The sequence below is a fragment of the Diabrotica undecimpunctata genome, chromosome 1, assembly GCF_040954645.1.
Source record: "Diabrotica undecimpunctata isolate CICGRU chromosome 1, icDiaUnde3, whole genome shotgun sequence".
In the NCBI taxonomy this organism is placed as follows: Eukaryota; Metazoa; Arthropoda; class Insecta; order Coleoptera; family Chrysomelidae; genus Diabrotica; species Diabrotica undecimpunctata.
The window spans coordinates 66,308,930-66,322,224 of record NC_092803.1 but is presented as its reverse complement, the minus strand read 5'-3'; the positions used below and the strand labels follow the sequence as shown (position 1 = coordinate 66,322,224).

At 36.4% G+C, this 13,295-nt stretch overlaps 1 protein-coding gene across 3 annotated transcripts in view; it reads right to left on the bottom strand.

Moving 5' to 3' along the window:
* Ctl2 (Choline transporter-like 2) overlaps positions 1–13,295 on the bottom strand; it is a 151,091-nt gene that overhangs the window by 87,431 nt on the left and 50,365 nt on the right. For all 3 annotated transcript variants that reach the window (XM_072543839.1, XM_072543857.1, XM_072543849.1), the window contains one exon: positions 7,168–7,290. In XM_072543839.1, the coding sequence (XP_072399940.1) occupies positions 7,168–7,290 (123 nt within the window). The remainder of the gene's footprint in view (positions 1–7,167; positions 7,291–13,295) is intronic.

The window sequence follows — 13,295 nt, the reverse complement described above, 5'->3', positions numbered from 1 at the left end:
TTGTGAAAAGAGCAAAGAAACAGCCCCAAAATGTGCTAACTGTGACCAAGCACACACAGCGAATTACAGAGGATGCTCCAAAGCTCCTAAGAAGAAGATCCCTGCCCCCGTAAAACCGGCGAGCAAACCGATCACACCAACAACAACAACAACGGGCTTCAGCTATGCTCAAGCTGCCAAAACAACCACAGAAGAAGCAGCTCCTACCATGCATGATGCTGCCACACTTATTGCTTCGTTTCATACGGAGTACAATAAGAAGATGATGGAGATGATGTCCATGATGGACCGCGCAACTAAAATGATGACTGCATTCGGAGAAATACACCGACAATGCTAGCAAACCGTACGGAGGATCTACGCATAGGGTCCTGGAATTCCGGTGGAATTTTCAAAAAACTCAACCTTTTGGATGAGATGATCAACAGATTAGAGCTCGATATCGTAGCCCTTCAAGAAACCAAATTAGTGGAAAGGAAGAAAACCAAATTCCCTGGTTACGATATCTATAGAACTGACCATAGAGCGATATCAGGAGGAACAGCCATACTAGTTAAAAAAGGCTTAGAACACGAACACATACCAACACCAGATGGACTGGTGACAATGGAAGCCACGCTAGTCAGATTAAAGGCCAACAACGAAACACTAAAAATAGTGTCAGCTTATGTCAGACCTAACGATTTGATATTCGATGAAGACTTGAGCCTAATCCTCGATACAGAAGAGCCCACAGTGATTATAGGAGACCTTAATGCGAGATCTCCCCTATGGTTCGACAGAGCAACCAATAACAACGGGAGACGACTTTGCGGCCATCTCGAAAATAGACCTAACACCTACGTGATCGGACCAACAGGACCGACCTGTTTTCACGGACAACTCCCAACACATCTAGACATAGCAATCCTACACAACGTGGGTCAGCAACACGAGATACAATCTCTAAATGAAGGCGATTCAACGCACAATCTAATCGTCCTGACCCTGGGTGCAATAGAACTAAACTATCTGCAGCCCCACCAAAAGAAGATTACAAACTGGTCAAACTTCAGAAGGGTTTTTAGCGAAAATATCGGTAACATCCCAACAATAAACAACATCACTGAACTAGAAGACAGTGTAACTAAACTAGAAACAACCATAAATAATGCTATCGATGCCAGCTCAAAAACCGAAAACACTACCAGACAACAAGGAAGATTCGGAGATATTAGTCTCGAACTACAAAACCTAATAAAGGAAAAAAATAGAAAAAGAAGAAGAGCCTACCGTACTAGAACTCTAGAAGATAAAAGGATTGCCAATGAGCTAGACAGGGAAGTTAAAAGACAACTACGAGAACATAGAAGCGAAAACTGGGACAACTATATCCAAGAATTAGACCCAAACAAATCTGCCTTCTGGAAACTATCGAAAATACTCCGACAGGACAAGAAACCCATACCTCCCTTACACGGAGAAAACGGGATTGTTCATACGGAGAGAGATAAAGCCGAAGTCCTAAAGGACGAACTAGAAAGAGCATGCAGAAACAACGAAAATCCCAACGAAGACATAGACTTCGAAGAAGAGGTAGAAAGAACAGCTAGAAGATTAAAGAGAAGAAAGGGCAGAATAGGAATAACTCATACATCTCCCGAGGAAATTAAAGAGCTAATCAAACTCTCTAATGCCAAAAAAGCCCCAGGACCTGACAACATCACAAACAGGGCACTCAAAAACCTACCCAACAAAGCTATTGTCTATATAACGAACATAGTAAACAACATGCTCAAATTAAGATATTTCCCAGACAGATGGAAGGAGGCACATATAATTATGATCAAAAAACCAGGGAAAGATGGCACTTTTCCGCAAAATTATAGACCTATCAGCTTATTATCATCAATAAGCAAGATAACGGAAAGAGTTATACTAAAAAGACTCAATGAAGAATCGGAAGCACTAGGCACCATACCAGAAGCACAATTTGGATTCAGAAGCGAACATTCATGTGAACTACAAGTTCTACGTTTCACAGAATTCACAACTAAAGGATATAACGAAAAAATGTACACGGCAACAGCATTTCTGGACGTCAGTAAAGCATTTGACAGGGTCTGGCATGACGGACTCATCTATAAAATGAACACCTTGGGATACAGCGAGGCGATGACATGCCTCCTTGGATCATACCTGGCCAACAGAAGGTTCAGAGTTCGGACAGGGGCAACCCTGTCCGAGGTCGGGACCCTGGAGGCAGGTGTGCCTCAGGGAGCTGTTTTGTCGCCTTACTTGTACACCATCTATACGGCCGACACGCCAAAAGAACCAGGATCCCTGTTAAGTCTTTACGCTGACGATACGGCAATAGCTGTTAGCTGGAGAAATCCAAACCATGCAGCTAATCATCTGCAGAGAGCACTCAACAGATTCATAAGATGGTGTATCAAATGGAAAATAGCCATAAACCCAGATAAAACACAGGCTGTAATGTTTAGTCACAGAAAAAGTGTACCGAATCAAGAATTAACAATTGGAAACACCCCAGTACAATGGACAAATGAGGCCAAATACCTAGGAGTGCTACTCGATAAAAAGCTTACATTTACGCAGCACATAAATCAGCAAACGTATAGAGCCAAAGCGCTGAAAAGTCAGCTCTCATCGCTAATTGGCAGAAGAAGCAAGTTAAGGTTCAAAACCAAAATTAGGATGGCGAATAGCATTATCCTACCAGTCCTCTCGTATGCCTCCGCTGCGTGGGGACACACCTGTAAAACTAACAGGAAGAAAATACAAACAGCGCAAAATCAAATAATAAGAGACGCACTGAATCTGCCAAGATATGTGCCTCTGAGAAATTTATACAGAGACTCAGGCCAAACGAGGATACTACACACAATGGACAAAAAGGCATACGAACTTTTCAATGGACTAAACAACCACCCAAGTAGCATGTTGAGAGAGCTGACAAACTACAACGCAAACACCAGGACGGTACACAGAAGACCTAAACAGCAAATAGCCGGATATAGGGTCCCAAACTAATCAATGAAGAATGAGATGGTCGCAAGGACGTCTAAACAAAAGAATGCAGTCATCAGAAAACAACCACCCAAAAAATCCTTCTCTTTTAGGACTCTGGCGAGAGGATACAGGTGCCAAGGCACTTAGTTAAGGACACTATACAACGGGGTGTGTGGAGGCCGTATACACCCTGCAATGCACACCCCAACCCACCCACACAATTTAGCATGTAAGAAATAAAAGGGTAAGAATTGTGCCGGCATTTTAAAGTCCCAACGCCAAGGAAGACCCCACAAAAAAAAAAAAAAAAAAAAAAAAAAAAAAAAAAAAAAAAAAAAAAAAAAAAAAAAAAAAAATCGGTTGTTTTCTTTTAAATACAGTTAGTTCCTAATCAATTTTAATCTTTAAACGTTCCAACGTAAATTCACTTAAATTACTCCATATAGAAGACCCTTCAGGCCTTCTATATACCGCTGATGCGGAATAGGCCCTTAAGGCGGATCGAGTGCTACTGATCCTCTCGCGACACCCGAGCACTGAGGTCATGTGCGGCAAACATGGGCTCAGTGGCCGGACCCACATCGGACACCCAGCCGGCGAGGAGAACAAAATTTATTTTTGCCAAATCGGCGGCTGAGTGATCGAGCACACACTCTTTCCGAACATGAAGTCGACAGCTCAGGCTGTCGACTCCATGGACGGAACACACACGCTATTTTTTCTTTTTGTTTTAGGGACTCAAGTCCCGAAGTACAGTTAGAGTAAAATCTATAGAATCAGTAAAGTAATTAGGGAGAAAAGCCTAGATGTGGCTACCCCTACAGTTAGGTGGCATAACCACAATAATTAAAAACGGGAGTTGTCTCATTACCCAAGGCAACTCTAGTAACTTTCAAGATCATAAGCCTCCTCACGTATGTCACACGATGAGGAGGGGTGGTGGAAAAACCTGGGGGTCAGATAGGTACCACTTCGACTAGCGAAGTGAGACCGGTTTGATCTTCGGACATGTGGATCCCATGCTTAGTATGGTATACACATGTTCCTAGAGGTTGGGTTGATCGCTTAGCGTGATTGTGTGTGTGTGTGTGTGTGGAAAAGCCGATTTTCGCTGTCGGACGTAAAAATTGGCGAGTACATTTTGTCGGACAATGTCAAAATAGTATTTTTCACGTTATTTTTGAACGATACAAAGAAAATCAGCTTGTTATTACTAAATTTTTGAAGTTGTTTTTTTGGCATGTTCAGTTTGGTGGACTCCCTTATGGAACCAAAATTTTTGTCGGACAAGATTTTTTTCGGATATTTCACGAAGTCGATTTTTGTATTTATTAAACAGCAATACGTTATTAATAAATTTGATACATCACTTTAAAATGACCACTTTTGGATAAGCTGCAGAGAAAAAGCACCCGGTACAGAAAGTATCCCAAGAGATATTTGCGGGTTGAGGTCTTATGAAGCTATCCTGAAAATTGTAGCCTGTTATGTATGAGTGATACAGTATGTCGCCTGGCACCTAGACTATCACTTTGCAATTTAATCGAATATGTTTACTATTTTTGTCATCATCATCCTTCGTCTTTTTTTTTTTTTCGGATGATGAAGTTTTCATTGCTGTTATCTGTATTTTTGTGGATTTGAAATAATACGCTTTTATCAATTCTCTAAAATTTTCATCACTATCAAGCTACGCTCCTTTCTTCTACAAAAACTCATTTTTAGGGTACTATCTTCATAGACTTCTGTAAATTTCACGAAGCAGTACTTCTAAAGCAGAACGCGCTGGTGGCGCTGTAGTAAGAACGCCGACGCCAACCGAGCATTAAATGGCGATTTTATTAAAAAAATCTCTTATAAGCTAATTGTCTGCAGTACGACAAAAAAACTAATAATTCGCAATTGCAATCGCAAAATAAGTCTTTTGTAACGTCCATACATGACTTGCTCATTATATTATTAGCATCTAAAAGGATTAGATATTCTTGTTAGGTATTTCCATCCTTGTAGAATCAAACTAACAATTCTTTTTTTGTAGATCCTGGACAAGATGTCTTAATTTGCATGTTCTTTCTGTTAAAAGTTTAAAGCAAAAGTTCTTTTGCTTTAAGTTTTTCATTAAAAAATGTGTGATTAATTTTATTAAGCTCGGGCTTATCACGCATGATCTTGGTTTTTGCCAATTACCAGAGGTTTTAATTTCTTGCTCTCTGACACGTTGGCATCCGTATTTTAATGCAGGGTGCGCTAAAATACAGTAACTTTTAATTGATCCAGCTGATACGCTTAAATCGCACCCAACGCGGTGCGTCGCGTTGCTCAAGCGCAACTGTACTCGCAATTTGTAATATTAATATCTCTACAAAAAATAAATTCTGCGTGTCTCCTAAATCTCAAATTGTTCATTAATTGTTTCTAGAATAACAATTTACATATTATTTAATAATTTTAATTGTTTTTTATACGTGATCTAAAACTTCTTTTAAAATACTACAGCAAATGAAATATATTTAATACACATTTTATTTTTTTATTTGCAGATAAATTTTTTAAATACAATCTGCACTATCTGAATTATATTTAGTATACAGCTTTTTATGAATGTTAATTTTGTTAGAAAGTAGGCAGTAAAAAAACCTGCAAATTTGCTTTACAGGTTTCTTGTCTTACCTGGTCTTAAGCTAGTGGGGACACATGCGCTGAATCCAATTTAACCTATGCCATATTTTTTACTCATTTTTCACTAATTTACTTCCATTCTAATAATTTTTTACCCCTAAACTACCCTTAAGAAGAAGAATCGCTCAGCTTATACAAGTATGTGAGTTTTGAAATAGGGAGCAAAAGGCAAACTGTGTTCTTATTTTTAGGATAGAGCATCCTTAACATATTTTCCTTTTCGTTTCGCCTTTGTCCGATTTATTAGCAGTGATTCTAGGTATATGTTCATATGCGGTATTCCATCTTTCATTGCTTTTTTATTAATTATATAGCTCACGAATTATTTCTAACCAAAAGAGTTGTTTTAGAGACAGTTTGTTTGCTGATTATTTACTATACAGTCTAAAGGCATTGAGCAGCATTAATTAAAAAAAGTGGAGCCCTAGTTTCTTATATCACCTTAAATTTTTCCCGCAACGTGGATCGATACCCGCCATAATCTTATTATATTTTAATATTGGTAATGGCCTGACAACATCCCACCCTCTTTTCGTTATATATTCCGTCATAGTATGTGGAAAATCAGGGGATATATAAAATACATTGTTTTTTATACCATTTAACAACCATTACTACAACCAAGTATTGGGCTTTCGTTTTTTCTTTGGCTAATCGAGCACTGGTTACCTCTACTTGATTTTCTGTTCGACCTTCACGTAGCGGACCACGTGCTAGGAGATAGTTTGCAAAACATAAAATAAAATAAACATAAAATTTGTCCATATAGATATAGATAGCATCTCTCGAGTCAAGAAATCGTTTCGCAATTTCCTTATGTCAGTTATAAATTACTAGAGTACAGTGAAATTATAAAAAGATTTTCTTCTTTCTTCGTAACAACCTATGGTCTATCTATACTATGGTCTATAAATTTTTTTGGAATACTACTATGCTTGAATGTTAAGCTAGCGTAATCGCTCATATTAGGAGTAGGTCTGGTAGACAAAAATTAGTGAAAAATAGGTAAAAAAATGTGCCATAGGCAAATAGTTTTTTTTTAATTCTGATAGCTTCAACTTTAAGTCAGCAGAATCGCTCTCCTTAATGGTGGTTTAGGGGTGAAAAATTATTAGGCTGGTAATAAATTGGTGAAAAATGGGTGAAAAAATATGGCGTAAATTAAATTGGTTTCCGGTCAAGTGTCCACGCTAGCTTAAGAGTCCTCCTCTTTTTTCCTGGCTTAAGACAGGCAATGGTGTCGGAAGTGACTTCTAAGTTACGAGAAGCATTGGCGAATTTCAACGTAAAATTACAAATTAAAAGGAATTTGTCACTGAACAAAGTCCTATATGCTGATTATTTTATTTACTAAATCATTGTTTTATTGTAACTAAAATACAATTCACAGATTGCAAATGGCTTAAGATGTAAAAAAAGGAAATTACTATTTAGTTAATCACTGAAAAATATAAGTAAAGTATTGATATTACTTACCATATATTCCAATTCCAATCCAGGCGGCGACGAAAACCATAAATATCATTAGACAAAGAATATCCGTACATGATCTTTTTCTTAAAGGACCATTGAAATCCGGATCATACGGAATAGGTTCCCCTGTACCAAAAAATCTGTTCAATTTCTTATATACAATATATTTTAATTAAACTATACGTCAAAAATAAATTCAAAATATAGTAAACATTGGCATGGTACATAGTGTGTCCGTAAAGTATGGAATAAATTCGATATTTTCTAAATGAAAAGCCTTTAAAACTCGTCGATTTTTATGTTTAATGTTCTACATTCTACAACAAAATTTCATTATTAAAGGTGATACACATTAAGGTGATCAAGTCATCGGCTCTTTTTTTAAATATAACACCCTATATTTTATGACATTTTTAGATCGATAAAAATGAGCTGATTCCAAATAATATAATACCTGGGGTCTAATGGATATAATTTAAAAGATATGCGCTTAGAAAATAAATTATTTATTATCATTTGCAAAAAAGTAGCCTACTACTAGTTTTTAGTGAAATGTAATTACTTTTAGTAACGTTCAATAACAATTAAGTAGTACAATAATCGTATTAATTCGTGAATGTTCTGTATTATTATGGTATGGAGAAAAGTCGCGAACTCAGATGAAAGTGTGTAATTTATTTAATGATAAATATTCAGAGAGGTCCATAACGCAGTCAACAGTAAGATTGAAAAGAAATTTTGAGAAACAAGTACGGTTGAAAATGCACGCAAATCAGGTCGTCCCTGCAGATAAAAGAATACAATTTTGCGAAACAATGATAGATAACTGCCACATTAAGTAAGCTCCAGTCCAGCAAACTGTATGGTTTTCAAATTTTTGTGGTCGAACAATCGAAATCTGGAGCCCGAAAAAAAAATAATATACAAAACACTTATAATACCAGCGCTAACATATTTGTAAGAAACAGACCATATTCAAGGCAGATGAAAATCTTCTTCGCCTTTTCCTACCATGAGTTCGCCGTTTTCATCCTCTACAGCACTCTAATTTTCCCAGTCACCTTCTCTGAGGTGATTATTTATCCATCATAGCATTTTCTATGTATGTTTTCCATCTCGTAGCAGGTCTTCCTCTCCGTCTTATTTCTGGCAAGTTCCAGTCCAATTTTCTTTTCGGCCACCTGTATTCTGGGATCATTTGTACATGCCCGTGCCACTGCAGAGCTCTGTTTTCAAACTTTTTTGTAATTGAGCATTCTACTTCCATTCTGTTCCTCTGTTCTTATTCTATCCACTCTGATGATTTGTAGAGACATCTTCTCATAAAGTTCAGTTCAACTGTTAAGCTCCATTTAGGGTAAGATTTATCAATATGCTCTGAAAGATCCATTTTTTGTTTTTTTTGGTTAGAGTGTTGTTCCATATCACTCCACGGAGTGCTTTCGTGGTTTGTTTTCTTTGTGCTATTTTTAGTTCTATATCATGCATACAAGTACCATTTCGGCTTATCATTGACTCTAAATACTAAAAGTATTCTTTTGCCTCATATATTGTAAGAGACGTTTTATTATAAGTGGATGTAACAAAAATGAATTGTCCAGCATATTCTCCAGACTTGAACCCGATAGAACATGTGTGGAATATGCTAGGCAGAAGACTTAGGGCACGAATTTCTATTATTTAAAACAGATAGGAAGTAAATGTTGTTTTGATTGAAGAATGGGAGAGACTGCGTCAACATCTGATCGGTAGCCTTATCATGTCATCAAATGCCATAGTCTGTGGACTAGTACGCATTTCGATGCGCATCGCCCCGCCTCGAATTTTCCCATTGGCTCTTGACCTGGAAATCACTATTTATCGCTCGAACGGCGCATATAAATATTGGCGATTTTCAGGTCAGCCAAGTCAGTCCCTCACGGGCTCTCCGAGAGCTTAGTGCTCTCGGGGCTCTGCTTCCTCCATTTATTTTCCATACTCTGTGGCTGAGAATTGTTTCAACTTAACTTGGTGTTTTATTTCGTCGAAGAAATTGTCATGTAAAAAATATCTTGCCTTTTTCAGGGCAAGACACCGAAGATAAATATTTTCCAAGTCCATAACCCGAAAATGGACTTAAGTAGAGGAGCTCTCGACAGTATATTCGAAGCTTTCTACAGAGCACCCGGAGACAACAGAAGGTGGTTAGACCCGTATTTGTTCCCCCGAGGTGACAATCATATGTATGCGACGACGAATGACTGTAGTTTTAATGGGAAGTGGGAAAAACACACGACGTTAAAGCAAAAATATGCATTTTGCAAAAAAATAAGATCAAAATGTACAGTAAAGTTGATCTGTTTAAAACCAGTATTTTGTTTGAATCTGACATCTTCAACTTGTTCATCTGTTCATTTAAATTTACCTTTGTGTGTATACTAATAAATAAAAAGTGGATCCCTAGAATAGAAAGCTACTCATACATAAATGAACAGATAGTAACAAGATTAAAATTTGATAAAAAACACTTGATGTATACAAATCACTTCAAAAATTACTTAGCAAATGCAATAAAACAGACTATATTATTACAGGAGGTCTAAATCCGCTAGAATCGGAAACATACCTATTCCACAAGTAGTGGTAACGAACAGAGAATATTACTTTTAAACGAAAACGGACAGAAATTAAAACAGTTGACTTGAGCTTGGTAATTTGAAAAATTTGAAAAAATATTTGAAAATTTGAAAAATATCTTTATATGTTTAGAAAACATGTTTGATATTTGTAAATATACATGGAGTCGTCGAGGATGGAGACTGATAATATATACTACATAACAATTAAAAATTACAAGGCCAAGTAGAAGATACTCAAGTATACGGCGGCAGTGACATATATATAATCCGACCACTGCATAGTAGTTGAAACAATTCAAATACTGAGTCGATGGAAGAAGACAAAAAAATATATTATCAATTAAACAAAGGAAGCATTTAAAATTTATTTAGTACAAAAAGAAAATTTAACCTCGTGAAAAAAGGATAACGTCGATTTACCAAGAATATGTAGACATAGAAATAAAAGTTTCAGTAAATGTAGCTGAGATAAGTTTTAACAAAAATATTCACTAGTACTTTTTGTATAGAATGAATTGTTCTTTCAGAAATAACGCTTTTAGCGACCGGCGATTTTGAATGTCAGTTACGTCAAATATGGTTTGTATCAACTCATCGGTAAAAATTCGATATTAGAGTGTTCTATCGACAAATATCAAAATGCGTTTTAGAGGTGAAGAGTTCAAATTTCGTATAGACCTTTAAAACTTTAAGTCAAGTGACTCTTGACAGAACTTTGAGTTTTAAAGAACACCTACAAAAAGCGGCAGCAAAACTGAAAACGCGAAATAATATAATCCAAAAGCTATGTGGTACCACATGGGTGTCCTCAGCCTCTGTACTCATCTGCTATCGGACGTGTATACTCGACAGCTGAATATGCTTCCCCAGTATGGCTCAATAGCAAACACACAAAGATTATTGACACCCAATTAAACCAGACAATGCTAATGATTTCAGGTACAATTAGAAAAACACCCAACTATTGGCTTCCCATCCTGAGTCACATTCCATTGCCGAAACTACGAAGAAGTCACTCCCTTCTCAGAGAATATCTAAAAATCCAGTCTAACCATCAACTACCCATCCACCATGATAGGCGTGATATCGAAATGAACAGACTGCGCTCCAGATATCCTGTCATGTTAAGGGCCACCTCCTTACATCAGGAACATTTCGACCTCACCAACGCTGGTGACAATGGGAGCGCGACTCACAACAGGAAGCACAGCAAATGGCCTGTATCGATCAGAAACCGCCAGGCTTTGAACTGACCCGGGGTACATGGACAACGCTAAACAGAATAAGAACAAGAAGCGGTAGATGTGCTGAAGCTTACATAAATGGGGAAAAGCCCTTACTGCGCAACGACAGACCGTCCGTCACATTGTTGAAGAATGCCCCCCAAGGCGGTTCCCTGGAGTTTTTGACGAGTTCCTGAATGCGACCGTAAATGTTTTAGACTATATTAATGCATTAGATATTCGTTTGTAATACTCCATGTAATGTTTTATATTGCTTTTAAATATGTGTTCTTATTGTATGCCATACGATAAATAAATAAATAAATAGACCTTTTTAATTTTGCTGCAAATGAAGTCAGTTTCCATAAAGCTGTTAACTAAATAAACGTTGCGCAATTTTTGCCACTTTTTTACGATTCTCCAATGAGAATCGTAAGAAGAGATTCTCCAATAAAACTCCTGAAATTTCCATTGTTAGCTTATAATCGTCATATTTTATTTCCTACAACACGAAATTTCGATTTTGATTTCTGGCAACAAACATAAGATATTTGAAATATTCTTGAAAAACGCTGCTAAACTTTTATATTACAAACGACCTAAAACGTTTAGTTTAAGGTCGTTTGCTTGTAAACTGCTTTTTTTCTATTGCATAAGTACCTACGTTTTTCGAAACTACACAACTTCAACTACAAATTCCATCCAATGCCGCCTTCGTGGCAACGTTTATTTATTTAAGAGTGTAAAATGTTCACTATTCATACAAAAGCTGCACTTTTTACATTTAAAATGGATTTTGATTTTTATTGTTAGGACAATCTGATCAAAAGATATCGAATTTTTACCGTCGAGTTGATACAAATGTTATTTAAAAAATTTATTTTGCGGGAGTAACTGACATCCCAAATCGCCGGTCGCTTTGAACTTTGTTCCGAGAGACCATTTCAATCTACACAAAAAGTGCTAATAAACATTTTTGTTCAAAATGATCTCGGCTACATTTCTTATTTGAAAGATTTTTTTCTATGGCGTACAGATTCTTGGTAAATCGATGTTTTCCATCCCGCCCTACGAAGGGAGTATCAGGAGAAAGCCCGGGGGTAGAAGTGGTAAACTTTTTTGCATATTTTTGGGGTCCCGAAATTGACATTCTCATCAAAATTCAGCTTGTTTGTCTCGTTTTTAGAGATCAACTCTCTGACGACTTTACTTAAACGATTACGACAATACAATCAACAAGTTAAAATTGCTGAAATTAAAAAGAAACGAGCATATCACAAGTACTTATTTTCAAAAAAAGACAGGAAAAAAAACAAGGAAATATACACTAAAGCGCGGAACAAAGCAAAACGGATCTTAACCAAGAAAGACGTAATCCCTGGAATGAAGAAGAAGAAGAAGACCAAATTTCACCATAGGTATAGGTGGCCGTACTGTTAGAAAGATACTAAGTGACAGATCGCTGCGTCTATTTAACTTAAAAGAAGATGACTGATGGCTCTGACTGAAGAAAATTCTTACGACTTTGTTTTTGGCTTACCTTATATTAAATTCTAGTGTCACAGTGTTAATCGCCACACTCCTCCGAAACGGCTAGACGACTTTTATAAAATTTCATATTTGTATTCGGTAGGTCTGAGAATAGGTTGTAATCTATTTTTCATACCTCTATAGGTCTCCCCCAAAGGAAGAAATAATAAATATTTTTTTAAAGCGAAGCTTCTATAATTGCGTTATATTACTTTTTTTTTCTATAGTAAATTGCTGAGACGAGCGTCACTGAACTAGCGCCACAATACACGTGGCGAGCGTGACGCCATCGTCACACCACATCACGTTACAGGTAGCGTCATAAAATAGCATTTCTTCACATAAGTAAAAAATTAAAAGAATATCTGTCAATAAAAGATTCGATTAGCAACGATTGTCAAAATTTTACAGTCATAAATGTCATTCGATTAATAACAATATTGAAACATCTGTTTAGATTTTTAACACACGCGTTTTAAAATAATGGTATATAAATACAGTTATTATTTTTAAACATATTATTTAGTTTATATAATAATTAAATTTACTATCAAATAATATTTATTTATATTTTATTATAATTTCATATTTCGTTTGAATTTGACAGGTCTGACATATGTAAACAATATATGCTCTGTTAATACGTTAACAGGTGGCGTTAGGAGCAAACATAATAGTTCATTGAATTAATTAAGTAGGTATAATATAATTTATATAAAATATAAATAATAAGTAAATAATAAAATTACTTTATTTAGTT